Here is a 23,787-nt window from a genome sequence, read left to right as displayed (position 1 = left end):
ATGATCTGGCAGTTCCAGGCCTGCTGTCTTGTCCTGCTGTTCCTGGTTGGCTTTGCTCAGCAGACCCTAAAGCCTCAAAATAGGAAGGTGAGCATGGGGCAGGAGATCCAAGCTGATTCCAGCACATAATGACCAATCTGGCTGCCAGAGTTGTGAGGAGTTCTCTCCTCTCTCCTTTCGAAGGACAAGATCTGCATTCCCAGCAGATCTTCACAAATCCTGACATTGCTATCCTTAGCGGGCTCTCCCTAAATCCACTGTCTCTTACTTGCTTCTTTTCCTCTGCACCTAGTGGCTCTTTGAACTGAATGTATGTGGAGTGGGGTTGGGGGCTGCCTCAGCACATTCCCCTTTGCCACTTCCCCCTGGTGGCCCCTTGATAGACTAAAGCCTGTCCCCTTCATGCTTGTCTGTAACTTGGGGTAGCGCTGTGGATCCCAACAAATGAGGCATGAAGTAGCAAATGGATTGACAGGGAGGCTGCCCTTGTTACTCCTGGAGAGGCTGCTCAGCCAGAAACCCAGAGGGAGAGGTGAGAGAATCTGGTGTTGGGATCCGCACCAGGAGTTTTAAGGTCACGGAAAGAGGAGTGCCCCACTCCCACACTCCTAGAAAAACAAAACACATAAGGCCAATATGGTTGTCCGCCAATATTAATTTTAGGGAAGATCATGAGGTGAGGTAGAGACAAAGCTCAGCTCAGAGTAGGCTTTGTTCTCAGATCTTGGTGTTGCTCCCAAATCTCCTGATGCCATTTAGAAAAGTCCTCCCACTGGATGTCAATAGCCACCCCTGTAAAAGATGTAAAAGATGTGTATATATGTCTTAGGATGCAGACTGAGCAGATCACTTGAGGCACCCGCAAAGTTTAACTTTATAATCAGATGAATTTATCCAAAAGCATCCTCAGTGGTGGCCATATGCCAATTATATTTCTTTTGTTAGTTCCTTTTTCTCCTCTATAAAAGGTGGGGAACAATGCCCATCAAATAATGCAGAGATTCCCAGACTTGAGCGTCCCTCAGAGAGAGCTGCCTGAAGCACAATCGCTGGGCCCCGCTCAAGAGTTTCTGATTCAGTACGTTTTAGGCGGAGCCCAGGAACTTGCGAGTTGATACTCATGTAGGTCTGCACACCTGAAGCTTTGAGCTTTAATCTCTGTTATTGGGTTCATATGAAGTGTAAGATGGTGTCTATTAAATGCCGTAAGACAGCTTACTTACTTTCAAGAAAGGTAACAGACTACTTGAAGAGACAACCTCTGAGGGTTATCCAGATCTATGTCAGCCACTGCTGCCTGGTTGGGTGTGGAATTTTCGATGTAAAATATCATCTTGTGAATTAAAAGCTGTGTTCTAGTGTATTCTGTCTTCTTCAAACAGACGTAAGCAAACTAGAGCAGAACTAAAAGCTGGGTAGGAAGGATTGAGCTCTTTGAGTCTGCAATTTTCTTGGGATTCTCCATCTCATTTCACAGAGTGACATCCACATGAGAAGCAAACCTTTGGAAGTTGTCACACTCAGAGCTAAGGTAGCACAAAGGCAAGAAATGGAGGCATACAAATGACAGCTCACATGGTGATTTCCGTGTGACTTTTTATTATAGTAGCAAGAAAGACAAATGCTGGAAATTATTTAGCTCAGAGGCAAGGTGTCATGAAGGCAAAGAGAATGCAGGGACATGGATGACAACCTCATCATAGTGGATTTCTTAGGCTAATGTTCCCAAATATCGTGACTAATGTATATGCACAGATGTGTACAGAAGTATGGACTCAGAAGGAAAGGGCTTGCCCCTAGGTCAAGTCTCCTTCTCTCCAAGGATAATGAAGGAGAAGCTACGATCTTGTGTCCTGGTGACAGACTCGGAAGATGATAAAGAGTTTCTTGCCCCACTCTCCCCACGGTAGCTCACCCACAGGTCATTCCTTCACTGCATGGGGTATGCCTTTAAGGACTGAGATCCTGTGAAGCCCAGTTTAAATTACTCTAAAATTCTATGACTTTTCGTCATATGGCCAGGAGTATAGACTCTCTTACTAGATAACATCTTAGCCTTTTGTTCCAGGTTCTGCATGCCTTTTATTCTTGGCATGCTTGTGGGTAGAAAGTTTTTCCGCTCTGTGCTTTCTATTGTATGAACGTTAATTCATGAGCAGTCCAGGATGTTTCACAATATAAAGATGAGAAGTGGGTGTCAAGGATGAGTTTTGAAGGTACCAGTGAAACCGGAAAAGTTCACTTGTCCCTCTCAGAGGGCATGCGATGGCAGGTGTGGCTGGCTTCCTCAGTGCCTCGCTGCTCAAACCTCTAGGGGACCAAAGAGGGAACATACAGACGGGCAGGCTGTGGGGCTCCTACTCCAAGGCAGTGTCTAGAGGTGAATGTTTACAGCTGAAGCCCTAGTGGGCGTGTGTTACTGGGTGCTCTTAGTTCAGCCATCCATAGGCGGCTTGTGTTGGCTCAATTAGATCCCTGCCTTCTCACAAAGACAGAGGGCTTTCTATATCCCAGGGATCTTGCCATGGGGTACAGGAAGAATCGGATCACACGTGGGCTTGGAGAATGAGTGCAAGGTTTTATTGAGTTGAAGTAGCCCTCAGCAGATGGAGGAGCCAAAACATGGATGGTTTTTCCCTGGAGTCCGGCTTCTTTCCCTACATCCCGGCCTAACTCCGTGTCCTTCTGCCGTCAATGCCATCCAGTGTGCTCCTACGCTGGTGCGTCCTTCTCCGCGTCCGGCCAGTGGAGTGTGTTCCTCCGCTGATGTGGTCCTCTGCACATCCAGCGTCTGTGTGTCTGCCTGCTAGGGTCTCAGGGTTTTCATAGTCACGGGATGGGGGCGTGGCAGGCAACATTTGGGTGAGAGGCAGGAGTGCCTGTCCTCACCTAGGTCCCTGGGCACAAGCCTGAGGGTGGAGCCCTAGTCAGGGACCCTCCTTTCTCTACCCAGCACTTCCTTGCTGCCCTCCCCCCCATCACCAGTGAGTACCCCACTGGAAAGCCTGGAAAGGCCCTTCAGTGGCATCTGGAGAAGTAAGTTATGGGCCTGATTTTGGGGGATAGGAATTACAATATAAGAACATATAGATGAGAAGTTTGTGCAAAACTTACTTATGAGAAATCCTGCAAAAATCTGTTAAGAGTATCGGAGAGAGGACGGCATGACTTGAATGGGGTGTTAGGATGTCGGGGGAGAATGCAACGTCAGGGAACAGAAGTAAATGGTATTAATCTTCTAGAAACGGGAAGAATATTATGAAATGCTTGTCTTGCTACCTACACACAAAAAATGGATTGTAAGTTAGAAGACATAGATTCTAGCTATGGCATCAGCTCTAACTAAAAATTTTACTTGGAAATGTCCCCTCAGTTCTTAGAATTTCAAGATATTACATGAAGGGTCTTTGAGTGTTTTGAAAAAGTCCACAGATGTTGGAAATTATTGTTTATCTTATATCGTTATGGTTATTTTTGTAACATTCCAGGTGGATTGCAACAAAGGGGTGACAGGCACCATCTATGAGTATGGAGCCCTCACCCTTAACGGCGAAGAGTACATCCAGTTCAAGCAGTTTGCAGGCAAGCACGTCCTGTTTGTCAATGTAGCCACCTACTGAGGCTTGGCAGCTCAGTATCCTGGTAAGAACTCACGTTTCAACGCTTTTGGAAGCAGCATTGCCAGATAGCCATATTCTAATTCCAGAAGGTTTTACCGATGTGTTATTAGAGGATGCAGTGGGAGAAGTGATCAGGTGACTCTACCTCCCTAAATGCTGCTCCTGCTCTGTTCCTTAGAATATCAAGATAATTATTTCCAGATTTGAGAACTAAGACTTTCCCAAAGACTTAAAGACCACTAGGAGCACACTTGCAGTTGAACAAGTTGAGTGTGTTACTGCGTGCCCTGAAGGAAAACATGTTTTGTAGAGAACCATGGGGCTTCTTAATGTGAAAGTATTAGAAAGTACTTACTATAGAATCTGAGCTTTTGTTAGGTGATTTGGAGACGAGTTCAAGGAATTGAAGTTCTGTTCTGAATTGGATGCCATCAAGAACTGGGAGCAATTATATGATTTGGTATCTTAATCAATCATATTTACATGGGGAGAGAAACTAATGCTAAAGCTGTAACTGGTAAAGAAGCAGCAGTCATTCGTATTGGCAAGAATAGGGTGGTACCTGGTTATTGTTGTGATTTGGACAATGTTCATGCTTTGTCTATGTTCGGTTACAATTATGCAGTGACCTTGTTTTTGTCTTGATTCATCATGATCACATGTTATGTGATATTGAGGTTCTATGAAATAGTTTATGTTTCCTAGGAGAGTGCTAAAACCAGCTGTGACTCCCAGGCCAGATACCTGGTTTTCAAGGACGGATTTTATGCTTCTCAAAATCTCATAAAAACAGGAGAGATGAGTGATTTTTGACATTCTGGAAAATGCCCTTGGGTTCTGTAGGCAACTCCAAATGACAAAGAGGGAAATGAAGTTTTCTGTCTGGGCAGCCTTTGATTAGTGCAAGGGCTGTCTAATGTGACTGGCAATGTAGATTAATGCTCCATCTCGCCAACCTTGGCCTAACCTTCTGTGGTAGCTGAGGTGTGCTTCCATTTTCTCTGTGCCCTTAACAGAGAAAAGTTTGGTATTACTGTTGATCCAAAACAGATTATTTAAAATTCTAGATCAATTATACTATAGATAGATACAACTTTGGACAGGCCAAGGACTTTATTTTATGCTTAAAAAAAAATGATTCCGGTGGCTCAAGCCTGTAATCCCAGCACTTTGGGAGGCCGAGGCGGGCGGATCACAAGGTCAGGAGATCGAGACCATCCTGGCTAACATGGTGAAACCCCGTCTCTACTAAAAAAAATACAAAAAACAAGCCGGGCGAGGTGGCGGGCGCCTGTAGTCTCAGCTACTCGGGAAGCTGAGGCAGGAGAATGGCGTAAACCCGGGAGGCGGAGCTTGCAGTGAGCTGAGATCCCGCCACTGCACTCCAGCCCGGGTGACAGAGCAAGACTCTGTCTCAAAAAAAAAAAAAAAAAAATGATTCAAGATAAATTTAAAATATTTATTGCACCAAATGCCACAGAGAAATGGATCAAAATAATACATGAACAAATTTTGTTTTGTTTTGAGACAGTCTCGCTCTGTTGCCCAGGCTGGAGTGCAGTGGCATGATCTCAGCTCACTGCAACCTCTGCCTCCCAGGTTCAAGTGATTCTCGTGCTTCAGCCTCCCGAGTAGCTGGGATTACAGGCGTGCACCACTATATCTAGCTAATTTTTTTTTTTTGCATTTTTAGCAGAGACAGGGTTTTGCCATGTTGGCCAGGCTGGTCTTGAACTCCTGACCTCAAGTGATCCACAAGCCTTGGCCTCCCAAAGTGCTGGGATTACAAGCGTGAGCCACCGCACCTGGCCTATACATAAACAAGTTTTAAGAAAAATTTTCCACACGTTGACATGGTTATCTATTCAACTCATCAAAAATATATAAACCCTATCAATTTTTCTTAATGGATTTTCAATAATAAAAATCCCAGAATTTTATCCCTTTTAAATAACACTTAAAGTCAAGCATATTGTAATCTCATGTCTAAAAGATCCGGCTCACCAAATTTTGACATTTTAAAATTAACATTCAGAGGATGCTTTATGATTTAAGCAAAAATTCTAATAAAATGCCTGCTCCTCCAAAGTACAAATGGCTCACATTTACCAAGAGAAGCTAAATATTTTTCCAATTTAATGGTAAAATTATGCATAAAAAGATACTCTCAAAAGTACATATTAGGATAAGAATCACACTTTTAAAATAATTTGGGGTCACTTTATTATTATTATTATTTTTGAGACAGGGTCTTGCTCTGTCGCCCAGGCTGGAGTGCAGAGGTGCGATCTTGGCTCACTGTAACCTCTGCCTCCAGGATTCAAGCTATTCTCTTGTTGCAGCCTCAAATAGCTGGGACTACAGGTGCATGTCTTCTCGCTCAGCTAATTTTTTTTTTTTTTTTTTTTTTTTTTTTTTAGTAGAGACTGGGTTTTGCCATGTTGGTCAGGCTGGTCTCAAACTTCTGGCCTCAAATGATCCACCTGCTTCCGTCTCCCAAAGTGCTGGGATTACAGGCATGAGCCACCACATCTGGCCTCAATTTTTTTATTTTTATGTACAATCAAGTCTAGGGGAAACCTGAAAAGCTACAGACTAAATTTTTATTATAAGAGCCCAAGAAATGATTTAGTATCATTTAGTAAGTAAGAAAGTTAAAAGAACTTGCCAAAGGAATAGAATCAAGGTCGCTAAGTGTATCTACTGTAGGACCTCAGGACCTAGGTATTAGAGCCCAAACAACGGTTTTGTATCATTTAGCAAGCAAGAATTCTCCTCCCTTCAAAAAGTTAAATTTGAAAAATATGGTAAATTTTAAAAGTTGTGATGTGTAAACAGCAGTTCCATGGAATATGAAGCTGCTCTTAAATTTGTTTTAATTTAATTTAATTTTAACTTAAATCTGCTACAAATTGAATAGGCAATATACTTGCAACATTCAAAATTCAAGAGATATAAAAAGGTTTACAGTGGCACTTGCCATGTTCCCTTCTCTTTAGGCAACCAATATTATCAGTTTATGGTGTATATTTCCAGAAATCTGTTATGCATATACAAGCAAACATTTCCCTCTCACTTTCTTTCTCTCAAGCACATACACATACACAAACATACACAAGGAAATGATTATGCACATTGCTTTTTCACATATATCACATACCTTGGGGACAGGAGTGGTGGCTCACACCTGTAATCCCAGCACTTTGGGAGGCCAGGGTGGCCGGATCACTCTTGAACATCAGAAGTTTGAGACCAGCCTTGCCAACATGGTGAAACGCTGTCTCTACTAAAAATACAAAAAATTAGCTGGGCATAGTGGCACATGCTTGTAATCCCAACTACTCAGGAGGCTAAAGCATGAGAATCTCTTGAACCCGGGAGGCAGGGGTTGCAGTGAGCTGAAATCCTGCCACTGCACTCCAGCCTGGGTGACAGAGAGAGACGCTGTCTAAAAACAAAACAAAAAAACATGGTGAGTTTCCTTATTCATTTTAAGGCATAGTATTCTGCTGTGTTGCTGTGATATAATTTATTAAACTAGTTCGTGAGAATTTAAAAGAGCATCTCATTCAAATTTTACTCCAGATGAGGAAATTGAGAGAATTAAAGAAACTTACCAAAGGAATAGAATCAAGGTCTGTTAAGTGTGTCTGCTATAGAAAGGAAATACTCTTGATGGCCAAAGATAAGAGGGAGATGAGTATCCATAGTAACCAAAGAACTGTAGAAAAATAGGAAGACAATCTCTATTTAAGAAGAGGTTCTTAGGGGACATTCCAGCAGGCAGAGCTGAATCTGAATAAGAATGGCCAATACAGGTTCTGAGGTCTGAATAAATCTGACCTGAAAACAGCTGAATATGGAAATTATTGTTCAAGTCTAAACACACAAGTTGGAAGGTTCCTGACAGTGGTAAAGAGCAGTTTGGAGTTTGTGGCCTGGAGTCCCAGGGAGTGTTCTAGGGCATGTTCCAGCATCAGTTAGGTCACTGGAATTGAGGAGAGGGTGCAGAATACTGTAGAGATAGCCTTGGAATTTCTCTTTCTCTACCACTCTCAGGGTGGAGCACCAAGGAGTACTCCTGGGAATGCAACTGGCACTGGAGTGTCTGGTTATGTCACCATGGGACATTGTATGAGTGAGGCCGGGGGGATGCGGGGATAGGTGGGTAATATTTCCATTTTGTTTGCTTTTTCCTTACGAATTTTTTTGATCAGTTCACCAAGTAAGGAAGACAGTGGCACTCAAATCTGACTTCTCTTTAGAATCAAACAGGACTCCCACACAAGGCTACCAATGTGTGTGTGTGTGTGTGTTTTTTTAAAAAAATAAGAGTTCTCGTTGGATAGTAAAGTATAGCCGGGCATGGCTTACTGTACAAGAAAAACAGCAGCCATTTAGATGCATTTCTGGAAACATGTGCACTAGTCTTTTTTTTTTTTTTTCTCTACTCTTGATCTCTGTAATCTTGAATCTTTCCCTTCATAGTCCTTGGTTTATTCATGGGATAAATGGATACATTCAGTGATCTTTCACTGCTTGAGGTAGGCCTCCTGACCAAGCCACAAATGCTATTCATTCTCCACTTACAGAACTGAATGCACTACAGGAGGAGCTGAAGAATTTTGGTGTCATTGTGTTGGCCTTTCCCTGCAACCAGTTTGGAAAACAAGAACCAGGAACAAACTCAGAAATACTTCTTGGCCTCAAGTGAGTGCTTGCATGGGACTCTGCAGATGCTCTGTCAGGATTTCCATTCCTCATTCCACCTAGATGCCTGCCTATTCTGGAAACTTCTGGGATAGGACATAGATACATGGGTTGAAGCATATCCTTATGATGTTTTGAATTCAATCTATTCTATTCGCAGTGCTTAAATATTCTCTTTACCTTTGAATTATTCAATGATGAGGCTAAGGGAAGATTGAATGGAAAAGAAGCGTAGAGGAAAGAAGGGAGTATAAGAAATGGAAATGAAGCAGGAAACCTAAGCTTAATATATAGCCTTCCAATTTTCTTAGAATTCTCTATTGGCTCCATAAAGCCTATTGCATGAAGTCCTGCTTCCCACAGACTATCTTTTCTTATCTTCCGTATGCACAGCCTCTTCCCTTTATCTTTAATTTCCTGTGAATTGGTGGTGGTCATTATTTTCCATCCATGTCTTAATTTGGATCTTGCTGGGAACACTTTGATTCACTGCAGGTATGTGCGTCCAGGTAGTGGCTTTGTCCCTAATTTCCAGCTCTTTGAGAAAGGGGATGTGAATGGAGAAAATGAACAGAAGGTCTTTACTTTCCTGAAGGTGAGTGAGTATAAACCTGGCATGGATTTGTTAGCTAGAAATGCTCTGAAAGCAGTGGGGCTCATGTCTAGGGCTGTGGTTGGACCCCTTGGAAAAGAGATGCTCAGGTAAGTTCAAGGCTCATGGCAATATCTGCTGTGAGGCTTTAGCTTTAAGTAGAGGAAACCCGTGATGGACAATAGCTCTGACATGGACTAGCCTCCTGTATTGAATGGTAATGATTCATTCGTTCAGCAATCATTTATCAGATCTCAGTATGTGCTATATAATGAGTTAACAAACATTAATAGGGCGTAGTCTCTTCCCTGAAGGAACTCACATTTAATCAGGAGACAGACGTGGATGATACAGAATACCATGTGCTAAATGCCTTTAGAGTCACAGAGTGTTAGAACTACACAATACCAGGATAGAAGGACCCCCGAGGATCTCTGTGTCTACTCAGCCTCAAATACTGGTCTGCAGAACAAGGCTGATCCTGCTGAAATTTTCACTCATCCACAACAAACAAGGGAAAAAAGACAATGCAGAATTTTTCATACAGCTCAACTTATTGAATATAAGACTGACATTTATTCTGATATTAAGTTACTATTATGTTTACCCATATAAATTGCCCTTTACTTACTCAAAAATGGCACTATAATCAATTTTATGTGGTTCAACATGGTATTAAAAATCCTTTAATTATTAGATTTATGCTTATAGTAGACTTAATTTTTCTTACTGGCAAAATGAATATTAGTGATTGTACGTTAATCTCCAAGGAAATAGTTATTGAAATTTTACTGGCTTATGAAGCCTAGGAAACCCCAAATTCTGGGAGCCACTATTCTAAATCAACCTATCTTTTTTTTCCACTAAGGAAACAAACTGTAAAAATGATATGACTTGTCCAAGGAAACAGAAAAATAGTCTTTTACCGAATTGCCGTGATAAAATCATGGGAATAGAGGGAAGACAGGGAAAGGAGGAATGCTTTCGATTTACCATTATACTCTCTAACTCTCGGTTGTTTGGTAGTTGGTGTATTGGCATTGATACATTGCAGTGTCTGTGATTGATTGGAAGCATGCAAAGTAGCTAATATATTAAAATACATAATGGTGAGTAGACTCTGTAGTCTAGAGATAAGACTGTACCACACAGAAGTAGAAATAAAGTAGAAATAAATGTATGTTTCTACTTTCCATATCTCTGCTCCAGAACTCCTGCCCTCCAACCTCTGATCTTTTGGGCTTATCAAGCCAACTCTTCTGGGAGCCCATGAAGGTCCATGACATCCGCTGGAACTTTGAGAAATTTCTGGTGGGGCCTGATGGAGTCCCTGTCATGCGCTGGTTCCACCGGGCTCCAGTCAGCACAGTCAAGTCAGACATCCTGGAGTACCTAAAGCAGTTCAGTGCCCACAAGGAAGGGTTAGCGACTGGCAGAAGTAACTTCCCTGTCTCCCACCTGCGGGAATGTCTAACAAAGTGTCCATCTTCCTCCATCTTTGCTCCACACTCCTGCCTACCCAGCCTCCTGATGACCAAACCATCTTGTACTACCCAAGCAGCTGCTTAGCATGTGTGTGTAGCTGTGTGTGTGTGTGTGTATGGATATGTAGAATTGTATTTGTTGGTATATGCGTAGGTGTTTGTATGTATGGTGTGTGTGTGTGCATGTGTGTGTTTGAAGATTAAGGAAAAGAACACCTATCTCCCCAACTCTCTGATCCTGAAATATCTATTCCAAAGGAAAATCATATTTTACGGTAGATAAATCAGACTATCCTGTGTCCCTAAAAAAGCAATCCCCAGAAGTTGTGATATCTATCCTTTCCCCTTCCTGAAAGTTTAAAGAAAGCAGGAGCTGGCCGCAAGACTCTAGACCTCCTTTATAGCCTCTCTCCTCTAAGATAGGCATGCATTGGTAAACTCTTCTCTCCTCAATTCTCCTTTATTTCCCTGCCACCCAGTAGCTCTCATGTAGGACCTCTGAAGGCAGAGTGAGAGCAGAAACCCCACCTCACATGAAGGGAGGGGCATCTCCATGATGGTGGGTCCCAAAACCCCTCGGGGTCGGACCCTGCCAGAGCCTTCCTTGGTGCCTGTCCCTTAGTGCATTCAGGTCATGGCACCTGGGCATGGATGTTCCTGTATTCTGAATGATGGGCTTTCTCCTCACCCTGAGGCTCTTCAACCTTAAACTTATTCTAATCGCTGTCTCAAATTAAAAAATTCTGCAGCAACCTGGCTCTGTGTGGTGTTTTCCCAGTCGCATATTATGTCCAGAGTCATACTTCTTCTTTCTCTGTCACTTTGTTCCTGCTTTCTTGATTGCCTTGCCTTGTTCTTCAGTATTTTGTTTTTCTCAAAAATGCTCTAGAACTTTCCTGGGCACATATAAAAGAACCGGCTGGAACTGGTTGCTCAGAGCTGCTGTGACCGTGAGCACAGATCAGGTCCCTCTGCACCCTCCCGTTCAGGTCTTGACCAGGCCCCTACATGACAGGAATCCTTGCCTCTCAAAGAATCTTCTCTCTCTCTACAAGAAATATGCATACATTTCTGTTTACAAAATTAATTCATGCTTACTGTTAAAATCTGAAAGCACATAAAAGTAAAAAAGCATAACAAAACAAAATGGAACAAAACCCACTTCTAATCAGAGGTGCAAAGGACCTGCTAGGAAGCCCTATCTGCCCCGTGCCATTTTATAATTAAAATACAGTGTTTTATAATGGAAGTAGATTTCAGAAAACTAGATATTAAGGAAAGAAATTAGATAAGGAAGTAAGATAAAATCACTGTTTTTCTTTTCCTTTTCACAAATTACTTGGAACATAGGTACTAGCACTTAAAAATATTTTTTTGCATAAAAAATGCAGGAAATTTAAATATCAGTGAGTAATTTCAAACATTGTAGGGATCATAATCCTGCTGTGTACCTAACAGAAATGTAGGCCGGGCACAGTGGTGCACACCTGTAATCTCAGCACTTTGGGAGGCCAAGGAGGGTGGATCACCTGAGGTCAGGAGTTCACGGCCAGCCTGATTAACATGGTGAAGCCCCGTCTCTACTAAATACAAAAAAATTAGCCAGGTGTGGTGGCGCATGCCTGTAATCCAAGCTACTTGGGAGGCCGAGATAGGAGAATCGTTTGTTCCCTGGAGGTGGAGGTTGCAGTGAGCCAAGATCGCACCATTGCTCTGCAGCCTGGGTAACAAGAGCGAAACTCCATCTCAAAAAAAAAAAAAAAAAAGGGAAGAAAGAAAAAGAAATGTGATCCATGACTTAATCTTTATTCAGCAACAAGAAAATTGACTAAACCAAAAACTATTAGGAAAATGATTCTTAAGACCTTAAAATTCATAAGTGGTAGATATTTAATACATGAAAAATGGGAAATATTATCAAAATATTTGGATGTTTTCTTTTCTTAAACTTAACATCTAGTAAGAAAAAATGAATTTTAAAAAATCTGGCTTTCCTTGGCTGTAAGCCATAGGATTTGAGATTTCCATAAATCTTTTACTAACCACTATGGCGGTTGTGAGGGCAGTGAGGAGATTACAGAACCAGCTACCAGTGGTGTTAAGAAATACATTTCATTTTTTAGCTTCTTTTAAATCTCTGAAGAGGTTGAGTACCTCTGGGACCATAATCGTCTTCAGAAGGGTTCCAGACCTGGTAAGATCTGGATAACCAAGGTCCAGAAAGTAGGTGGAGGAGGATGAGCTGACACAATGTATAAAATTCTCTCCAGTTACCGGTTCAGCCTAACCCAGGAACCTGCAGTTGCTTCAGGTGACCAACATTCCTGTAGTAATGAAGAAAGAGGACTGCAGCCTTCAGCCTGAGTGCATTGTGCCTGAGTATCCAGAAGAGTCTTCAGCCTGCCACTGCTCTGAAAATCCAGGTTCCATACTCCTAATGCCTTCCAGTGATTGTCCCTGAAGAGAAAATAAACATTGTTCTGGAGAGAGCCAAGACCACAGAAAAGAGAAACAGAAATGCCCTTGCAGTGGGAGGTGGGCATAGGTGAGGGGTAGGTTTGGGGGTAGCAGTCCAGATCAAAATGTCACAAATGATGATGATGATGATGGCAATAATAATAATGTAAAATATAATAATCATGTAAAATGTCTTTATAAAGAGAGGATCAAGACATAAAGTTTTCCACTTCTTTCCTCCTCAACCAATCCCTATAGCAGAACTTAGTCCCCAAGGAAAGTTACACTTAGAACCTTCTTGAAGTAGGTGGACTTCCCAGCAGTGCCTCAGGAGCTCCAGTCTGTCATAGTAGTTAAAAGTTTACTATCAGGTGATTATCATCATTACCATCACAGACACCATTATTGCTGTGGAATTTTTTTCTTCTAACCAGAAGTTCCCACAACTTATTATGCAAATCAGGTACACTAGAGCTAATTGGGTCCATAAATCCACTACCCCACAAGCAACCTACCAGGCACCTAGAATCATTAAGGCTCCGCTGATCACAAAACTTTTGGAAAGAGTTATCAGGCAGGACAGGAAGATTCTAAGGTCCTAGAAAACCAGGACTCAGACCCTCTCTAATCACCCTGTTCCCAGATTTACAAAGCAGCCCATAGCAGGAGGTAATACACCACTGTGGTCTCCCCTGTGGCAGTTAATCTGTGGACGTAATATCTTTTCTGTGGACTGTGTGGACACAGGTGGCTCTTAGCCTTGGAGAGTGCACGTGTCAATTCTGGGAGGTGAAGTCTCAAAATCCGAGAAGTAGGACACAGTCTATCCCAGAGCACATAAAATCTTGCTTCTGTGGTCTTATGAACACCTCTTGACTTGGCTTCTGTTCTCTGTAAACAGAATCTGAGACAAGAATTGAGGCACATATAACTTATTGAAAGAATGGTCTCAGAAGAAAGGGAATCTGTGAAGCCGGATAGGGCCAGGAAAAGAGAGAATTAAATGCAATTTCTGCTGGAGTTTAGCTTCAGAAAAAATCATGCTATAATCAGTCCCATCTTGAAGGATGAGACATAGCCTACAAGGTAGCCCATGTGAGTCAGTCATTGGCTTATGGGCCCACCCTTGAACTCTAGAGGTATACACTCCCAGGTGAGGTGGCTCCCTTTGGCTGAAGAAAATTCTCTGGAGAAGGTGGCCACTGAGAGTAATACTCTGAAGGGGCAGCTCTGAGCCATTAACAGCCGAAACTCAGAGCAAGTGGAGATGCAGGCACTAGCCCAGTAAAGCCCATCTGGGTAAGACTGTGGAGACCACCTATCATCCTCCACAAATGAGTCACTATTGAGGGAAATCTCAAGTAGAGGCCCTGAGAAAAGGACATTGGCAATCCTTCAATCAATCATCATTTTCCCTTTCTTGACTTCTATCTCTAGGAAATTGGTTCTCAAAGCATAGTCCTCTGGCCAGTAGCAGTAGCATCACTTGAGAACTTAGAAATGCAGTTTTCAGATCTCTCCTGGGCTCACTGACCCAGAAGCCCTAGGGTGGGCCCAGAAGTCTGTTTTCAAAAGGCTTCCAGTTGATCCTAATACATGCTCAAGTTTGAGGACCGTTGCTCTAAGGAATGGAGAATTTGCAGAAAATATTGTCATTTTGACATAGGATGAGTAAGGAGAACTCTTGTACTTCATGTGGCTACTGACTCCTCTGCACAGTCAAGCCACACTGCCTCCCGCTCAGCCCTTAGGTGTCCCCAGGGTTAACATGGACAATTCAGCCATGCCCTTGGTTTATTAGTTTCCTCAGTCTCTGATCCACATCATCTTCATTTAGGTCCAAATTCAAGATTTGTTATCTGACAAAGACTCGTTCCTTGACCCAGCTTTAATCAGGGTTCTCTGAGCCTTTGTGACATCATAAGAAATATATATTTGGTCTTTCCTCCCAACTCCTGGCACAGAGCTTCTAAAATCCTTATAACTTCCTGAGTGATAGGGATGATAGGAGGTTCTTTTGTTGCATTTGGTCTTAGTCCCTGGTTCCCAACACAAGAGCTTTTAAGACCCTTGGAATCTCCTAAATAATAACTGTCTTTATGTATGTTAATGAGATGACTGGTGGCTGAAAGTCCCCAGATAGCTTCAGAGTGAGGTCTGGTTGCCAGAGAAACCATCCATGGCGATTAAAGATTTGGAACTTTCAACACCCCAACCCACTTCTTTTGGAAGGCAGAGGAGCTGATAATTGACCCAGTCATCAAAAGCCAATGATTTAATCAATCATGTTTGTGTAATGAAATCTCCATAAAACTCCTAAACAACAGAACTCATAGAGCTTCTGAGCTGGTGAACACATGGAGTTATTGGGAGTGTGGTGCCCCCGAAGAAGACACAAAAGCTCTATATTCCTCCCCATACCTTGCCAAGTGTATCACTTCATCTATATCCTTTGTCATATCCTTTATAATAAACCGATGAACATACGTAAATGTTTCCCTGAGTCTTGTGAGTTGTTATAACAAATTATCAGACTTCAGGAGGAAGTTGTAGGAACCCTCAATTTACAGCAGTTGGTTAGAAATATGAATGACAACCTGAGACTTATGATTGACATGTGAAGTGGGGGGCAGTCTTGTGGAACTGAGCCCTTCACCTGTAGGGTCTGCACTAATTACAGGTAGTTAGTATCAGAATTGAGTTGCAGTGTCAACACCCAGTTTGTGACTGCAGAGTTGGAGAATTGCTTGGAGTGGAAAACCCACACATATGGTGTCAGAAGTATTGTGAGAGTATAGAATAACAGTCTTTTCTTTTAGCCTTCTCAAGTAGGCCTTGGCTTTCGATTGCCTTCAGCAAGACTCCTTTTATCAGTTTATTGAGAATCTCCCCAAGTCTGGTATCTGCACAGATTATTAATCCTCTACCCTTAATTTCTAAGCCCTTAGCCTACCATTAGCAAGAATCCTGTTAGGCCAGTTTAGCAAGATTCTTCCTCCCTTTGATATCTGTGCTTAGTAATTTTCCATCATCTACCATGCCTTCACTCTGCCTGTTGGCTGTAAATCTCCACTTGTTCCGATTGTATTCAAAGTTCAGTCTCTCTCCTTAATTGCAATAGTCTTAAATAAAGTCTTTACTAGCACTTTACCAAGTGCCAAAATAATCTTTCTTTAACATGTATTTTCAAATACTTTGCGATTTGGAGTAAAATTAAAAGTTCTCATTTTCTTTTCTTTCTTTACCCCTTCCCCTCCTGACCGCCACCTGGCATTGCTCTGATTGCAAGTTTTCTCTTGCTCTTTCAAGTGTTAGGTTACAAACTTTCTCTTCTTTGAATCTCTGTGAAGTTCCCGGATAGGGATTCCATGTCCCTCTAAAATTTTCCTTATAAAACCATATTGACTATCTACCTTTTCTTGATTCCTTGTAAAGGGAAGAGCAAACTAGTTTTAATTCTTTCAGACTTCTTTTGGCCTTTAAAATACAGTGGGGTCAGGAGTGGTGACTCATGCCTGTTATCCCAACACTTTGGGAAGCTGAGGCAGGAGTTTGAGACTGGACAACATAGTGAGACCCCATCCCTAAAAAAAAGTAAAATTAGCCAGGTGTGGTGACACACACCTATGGTCCCAGCTACTAAGGAGACTGACGTGGGAGGATTACTTGAGCTCAGGAGGTCGAGACGCCAGTGAGCAGAGATTGCACCATGTACTCCAGACTGGGTGACAGAGTGAAACTCTGTCTCAATAAAATAAAATAAAATAAAATAAAATAAAATAAAATAAAACACAGTGGCCTCATCTCATCATATGAACCATTTTATAACCTCAGAGTGCCACCTAGAGTGTATGTAGAGCTTATACCAATTTTTAGATTATAACTTCAGAGGAACTAAGGCAAAGATAACTCAAGGATCTTCCCTTTTTCCAGGTCTCTATTCTTTTCTCTTTTTCCAATTTCCTCTGTATTTCTTTGCCTCCAGCCAGACAAGTTAATAGAAATGGAATTATCACCTAATAAGTTATGTTTGAAGACACTCTACACCTGAGACAGATAGCTTTATCTTTATCTGTAGAACCTCAGAGTCATTTCTATTCAGAATACTGACTTTCTAGGGTTCCCGTTCCAAAAACAAAGACTTCTAAGTTCAGTGGCTCCTGAAATATGAGTTTGCTGTATGATTTTATTATATTCAGACATAGGAAATAGGAAAACAAATTGGATGGATAAAACCAACACAGATAGTACATAAACTAATAACTTACAAGATAAGGCAAAATTCACAAGATGTGTTAACTATAGATAAATCAGTAAGTAGCTTGTGATACACAGGCAGAATTCATAAGTTGTGTTAAATGCACATACAAGTACATTAGTAACATGGAAGATATGTTACAGACAGCATAAATAGAATATATAATGGAACAAACAATAGTGTTATTTGGAAAGGAGCAGAAAGATGAATGGTAATCAAGACTAAATGACATTCAATTTTTCTATTCTCTTAATAGAGAAAAACTGAGTCCTCGAATTGTAACTTCCTACCAAAGGAGGAGAGGAATTATTAATGGCTTTAATAATCTATTTTAGAAGCTTAATACAAAGTTTAAAAAATTGGCCAGGTGTGGTGGCTCACACCTGTAATCCCAGGGTTTTAGGAGGCCGAGGCAGGCGTATTACTTGAGGTCAGGGGTTCGAGACAAGCCCGGCCAACATGGCGAAACCCCGTCTCCACTAAAAAATACAAAAATTAGCCAGGTGTGTTGATGGGTGTCTGTAATCCCTGCTACTTGGGAGGCTGAGGCAGGAGACTCTCTTGAACCTGGGAGGTAGAGGTTGCAGTGAGCCAAGATGGCGCCACTGCACTCCAGCCTGGCTGACAGAGCGAGACTCTGTTAAAAAAAAAAAAAAAAAGTTAAAAAGTTAATTTGCATCAGTCACTGTGAGTTCTAAGGGTACATGGGTACCTTCTGGCTTCAATCTATATTCATAATTTGCAACATTATGTAAAAACCAAGCTATCAATGTCTGCTATCAAGGACTTCTGAAACCAGCCACTTTATGCCTTCCTAAACCAGCACTGCATTTTCACAGAGCCTATCTAAGTCCCAAATATAAACAAACTTTAAACTCCTTATTCCAACTTGTCTTCTCTCAATTTAAGAGTGAATGGACAATTGCTATGGACTCTGCATTATATGCATAGGGTATAAGGCCCGGGGTGGGGGGAAAAGACTTCCAGATCCTCCATAACTGGGTCCCTTGTCAAGAACCAAAGCTCAAACTCATCCTACATTTTAAGGGGCCCCATCAGCTGGGGGACAGAAGGGACAGAAAACAGCACTGATGTAAGGATGAAAAGCTTGTCTCAGGATTTGGAGGTGCTGTGGAGATTACGGTTCAGCTCTGCTCTTGATGGTCCCAACAAATCAGGTCAATGTTCACCATTCCCTTCATGCAAAAAATAATAAATTTGGCATAATATATTCCATCATTTGTGATTATTTCTCATAAGTTTTTTTTTTTGGCAAATTTAACTATCTCTTTATGCCAAACTTGATTCAGATTTTTTAATGTGTGCATCAAAACATCAGGTTTGTATCTCTCTGTTTAGAATAAAAGCTTCTCTAGAGACAAAACAAATATCAAATTAAAAATAGAATTTTACATTTGGCATATTTGACTGAATAGCAAATAGTTAAAAAGAGTTTAACTGAATAGCAAAAACTCTCAATTCCATGAAATCATGTTTTCACAATAGCAGGTTCTGCTTAGAATATCATACTAACTGCCATGGCTAGTTAGGGAAGGATCACTATTTGAATCTAAACAGCAGTGACATCATATTCACTTGAGGAAAAAAATGCATGAGGGGACAAAGAGAGTCATTTACAGTAATCACATAGTTTTCAGTTTAACAGAATAGGTTGTGGTGCTATTCAAAAGGAAAAGCAATAATAGGAGGAACTTGATGAGTCCAGAGTGTCTATGAGATACTAAGGTGGAAATGTCTTATAGGCAGCGGCTATAATCATATGATATTCTAAAAAGGTCTATGTAAGATATTTGGAAGTTATCAGTATTCCAAATATGCAAGATATTTGGAAGTATTTTGGAAGGTTCAAATATATGAGTGTATGGAATATTCCTTTGAATACCATCTCAGAAAAAAGGGCAACCAAACATGGAACCTAGAAAACATCCACAATAAAAGGTTGAATCTTCCACTTGCACTAGATTTTCAGGTTGGGAACGTATTTTACTCAAGCCCCTGGGAAGTTCTTGGCTAGAATCAGAGATTCCTTTCCCACAATTTTTCTACAGAGCTACACATTTGATATATTCGATATTCAATTACAATGCTCACTATGACCACATAAACCAGTGGAAGATTAAGTATTTCTTAATTAGGGTTTTAAAATGCTGTGAAAATAAAAAACTAGTCTTTCTGAGCTCTTTGTTCCCTGCATATACCTTGTCACATAGCCTCCCCACAGCTTGCCTTACACACAGGCTTGGAAAAAATCCGGAAGTTTGAAAACAAAGAAGAAACAAAAATAGCAGGCAAACTCACAAAAAGAAAGAACTCAAGGACTTAAAATCATGTGAAGTGGGATTTCGGACAACACTTATTAAAAAAAACAAAGAAGGGTACTGCAAAATGCTAAAAATTACAGTTTAAGTGGAGATAAAGATTTTTGTTTTTTTGATATTCATCCTCAAAATAAAGCAGCAACTTTCATTCAGCAGAAATTCAGCGGAGACACAAGTAGAAAGGCAGACACAATTTAGTAATTGACTTCAATTTATTGCGCTCAGTTCAAGAAATATCAGTGGACAAAGAAATAAGTAATATTATAAGAGACAAATAAGAATAAAACATTGACCTGATAGATATCATAACATTCTTTATAGCGAATTTTTAACTGCCCAATTTTAAACTGCCCAAGAAATTCATGAATTGATTATACAATAGTCCAGTAAGAAAATATCAAAATATTTTTTAATTTAGAAAATTCATACTGTACTAGAAAATAAAGATGGAAATCAGCATCAAAATATAATCAGAAAAGTATAAAATGTTATACTTTAAAAATGTCAAATGCTTCTAAAATACCTTGGCTCAAAGAGAAAATCAAAACTAAAATTACAGGCTAGGTAGAATAGAATGTCAATAAGACAACATATTTCATTACCTGCGGAATGCTACAAAAGCAGGTCAGAAGAGAATATTTGTAACTTAAGTGTATCTTTTAAGTAAATTAGAAAGATTTTAAATGACTGAAATACTGGTGAGTATTTCACTTCAGAAACAAATAAAAGACCAACAAAACACACCAAATGAAAGCAGAAGAAAGGAATTAACAGGGAAAATCTGTTTACATGCTGGGAGAGCTAAGAAAGTATTTTTGTAAATAAAACTGAAATGCAAATCTGTGGAATGTCTAATCAAGGGAAAATATAAAATTAGAATTCAAAATTAGTGATGAGAGAGGAGACATTTATAAATAGAGAAGAGATAGGTGTCTTAAGGGAAAAGCAAATATTATTTACAACTTTATATCTCTGTGTCTGACAATCCCTGATAATCTAAGCATAGTGAAGGAGATAGGATTTAGGACAACATAAATTACCAATATTGATGTGACAATAATGAATAACATTGATTGAAAGCTTGAATGGCCCCGGCATCATACTAGAATGTTATAAGCAATAAGTCATTTAATCTTCAGTATCATTATCCCTCAACAAATAAGAAACTGAGAATCAGAGACACTCTATGACATACTCAAGTGACACATCCTCATAGAATAAGAACCACAGAAATAGATGAAGAGGCTGTCAAAAGTCTTTCCATTTCTAAGCCCCATGAAAGGTCCTCATTCTCTTAGGCAAGTGCTGTCAAATTGTCAAGGATCAGGTAATTCTTGTGGGTTGAATAGTTTCAGGACATAAAAAAGGGATAACTGCCGAATCCATTCATTAAGGTTACCAAAACCAGACATAAATAGAACCCAAAATAAAAACAAAACATATCAAATGAGAACAATCCAATTCATACATCTAAAGGTCAACATATCAAATAAAATATTAGTAAGTAGAATCTGGCTGGTGTGTGTAAGAATAATGAATTCAACAGAAACAAACAAAATTCACTCCAATAATTCTATTTTGTTTTAAGTATCAAAACTCATTATTTAAAAAGTATCACATAGTGGTTTCATGACTTCTGTGGCTAAACAGGCTAGAATCTCCATACCCCAAGAGATCAGAGCCTTCATCCAGCGCTTTGGACTGCTTAGCCACTTTGCCTCCATGAAAAGCAATTCTTTTAGAACGTTGTGTATATTGCCTTCTGTATTCCCTTTTAACATACACTCATCGGGAATTTCATGTCCTCCACACTGGCGAAAGTAGAGTTAAAACTGTGTGCACAGATCTCAAAGATTCCCACTTGCCAAACATCCATCCTGATTATCTACCCTGTAATGAGTCCTCCCAGATACTGAGAAAAGACAGAATTATTTTCGGGGAGTTCACTGCCTCTCTCTCCAGCCAACCAGGACCCAGGAGACCCGAGTTTCGGTCCCATCGCTGTCTTTTATGTTATCCGGGTGTGAAGCAGGGGGTAGCCTTAGCCTTTAGATCTGGAAGAATAAAATCCATTAGCTTCTAGAAAAATCAGTCATTGAGAAAACGCTTGAAAATCCCCATGGCCGATCTGGGTCTGGGGCTGACACAGCGCTTAGTTGATGTCTCATTTTTGCCGACTGCGTTTAGGAGTAGGTGGCGGAGAGTCATTTTTAATGTGCACAACCAGAAAACAGAGGACGTCCCCCCCCCCAGTGCCAGCCTCCCATCTAACCACCTAGGATTCGAGTCCCTGCTTTTTAATAAAGCCCTTACTATGAGAGACGTGGAAAGAAACGTCTGTACAGACAGATCTCCTTTTTGCTGACTGCGTTCAGCGCCTTAATTCCCAAAGTCCAGGACGGGAATCCGTTTGCATTTGAAGCGTGTCTTCGCATCCTACCGGGCCGGAAGAGACTGTGTCCTGCCCTCTCCAAACCCACGAAAGCATTCTGGGCGGATCTCGGGTCTCCCCTCCCCAGTCCCAGCCTCCTTGTCCCTCACTCCTCAGTCGTCTCAGTCCCCGCCTGCCCTGTGGGCCTTGGGCCCCGCAGAAGCACCTGAATTTCCACGGCCCTTCCCCGGCCCTATGCGGGGCCTGCTCCTGGACGCTGAGCAGCAATCGGTTCAAAGCCCGTGGGCGGGGCTCCTTGCAGGTCCCCGGAGGGATGAGAACCGGGACCCACCGGGGAGTGCAAGGACGGGTTACAGAGGAGAACGCGTTATCTCCCCTGGGAGGTGATTTTCAGGACTGACTGAGGGGGGAAAAAAAAAAAGAAAAGAGAAAAAACCGAAAAAACAAACAAACAAAAAACAAGCCCAGGAGGAGCAGAAGTAAACAAAGGGTGGGAGAAAACTGGGCCAAATGACCTTTTCTTGGTCAGTCTTAAAGTGTCGACCAAATTCCTTCAGGGCAAAGCTGCAGAGAGTCCTGCCGCCAGCCGCCCCCCCCCCACCTCCGCACCCCTCCTGAGAGGCCCCACATGACACAGAACTTTACTGTCCTCTTGAGAATGACATCACAAGACCTGAAGAGGAGCTAAACGGGCTGACACCTGTAGCTGAAGAGTGCCTTAGCGCCAAGTCCCACGGCTCCATGCGAGAGATGCCTATTCCTCCTCTGACAAATTTGGCAGCTTCACGTACCCTAAGTGAGTGACTTTCAAGATTCGAAGGTTTTTAAAAATTATGTATAGATATATTCCTTTTAATGGTCTTCACATATTGTATAGCCTTCTGTAATGCTCTTTCCTGGATTAATAGAAAAATCCCTTGACACTGTAAACTGGCGAATACATTTCCCTGTGTATTCGTATGTCTTCAAAAGAGACTGAGGAAATGAAGTATCTCTCGAGTTGGCATATTTTTTGAAGACAGCAGTTAACACTCAATAAACTCATTTTTGTCAAAGTAAAATGAGATAGATTCACTTTTAAATTGCCCTTCCGCGTGGCTCTATGGCTTAGCTGGTTAAAGCGCCTGTCTCGTAAACAGGAGATCCTGGGTTCGACTCCCAGTGGGGCCTGATGTTTTTCCCGAGAAAATCAGCTGTTTCTGAAAACTATTTTCTTGATGAGGAACTGCGTCTTCCCACTAATTGTCAAACAGCAGTAGAACACAATTGGATAAATTCCAAGTTGTTTAACTGCATCCTGTTCAGATTCCTTACCATTAAAAAGTAAATTCTTGGGAGGAAGACAACGCAAATGCAAAGCACTGTCAAAGAATAATGCATGTGACCCACCTCTATTAATTTCATATGTCTTGCTTTAAACTGTGGTAAAATGTTTTTGAGCACTTACAATGTGCTACAGTTTAAAGCATATAGATAACTGTTGTAGGCTTGCGGGTAAATAAAATCTCTCTAGATTCTAAAAATCTCCAGCTCTATAAGAAAAGAAATTAATGAGCAACGAACCCATTCGCAGATACAAACAAAAATTAGGACATTTGCAGGGGCATGCTTGCCATTTTTTTTCTTTTCTTCTTTTTTTTTTTTTTGAGATGGAGTCTCTCTCTGTCGCCCAGGCTCCAGTGCAGTAGATATTCTCATGCCTCAGCCTCCAGAGTTGCTGGGATTACAGGCGTGTACCCACGCCCAGCTAATTTTTGTATTTTTACAGGTTTTATCATGTTGGCCAGGCAGGTCTCCAGTTCCTGCCTCAAGTGATCCGCCTGCCTCGGCTTCCCAAAGTGCTGGGATTACAGGTGTGAGCCACTGCGCTTGGACTGTTTTTTACTTTTTAATGAGAAATATTCACAATGTGGCTACTATGTTACTCTAAGTATC

The 23,787-nt window shown here is 41.3% G+C and overlaps 1 protein-coding gene and 1 non-coding gene across 2 annotated transcripts; both read left to right on the top strand.

The window, feature by feature from the left end:
* Nucleotides 1-22,656, top strand: GPX6 (glutathione peroxidase 6). The gene is made up of 9 exons (XM_033219802.1): nt 1-87; nt 3,489-3,642; nt 8,213-8,330; nt 8,826-8,925; nt 10,132-10,360; nt 12,855-12,951; nt 21,767-21,916; nt 22,009-22,235; nt 22,490-22,656. The coding sequence occupies exons 1-9, from the start codon at nt 1-3 to the stop codon at nt 22,654-22,656; spliced, it is 1,329 nt and encodes a 442-aa protein (XP_033075693.1).
* A 292-nt stretch (nt 22,657-22,948) lies between these two features.
* Nucleotides 22,949-23,022, top strand: TRNAT-CGU. The gene has a single exon. It is a non-coding gene; the product is annotated as a tRNA-Thr (tRNA).
* The last annotated feature ends 765 nt before the right edge of the window (nt 23,023-23,787 follow it).

Source organism: Trachypithecus francoisi, unplaced genomic scaffold (genome assembly GCF_009764315.1).
Source record: "Trachypithecus francoisi isolate TF-2019V2 unplaced genomic scaffold, Tfra_2.0 Lachesis_group10, whole genome shotgun sequence".
Taxonomy (NCBI): Eukaryota; Metazoa; Chordata; class Mammalia; order Primates; family Cercopithecidae; genus Trachypithecus; species Trachypithecus francoisi.
This window is presented reverse-complemented; position numbering and strand designations above follow the sequence as displayed.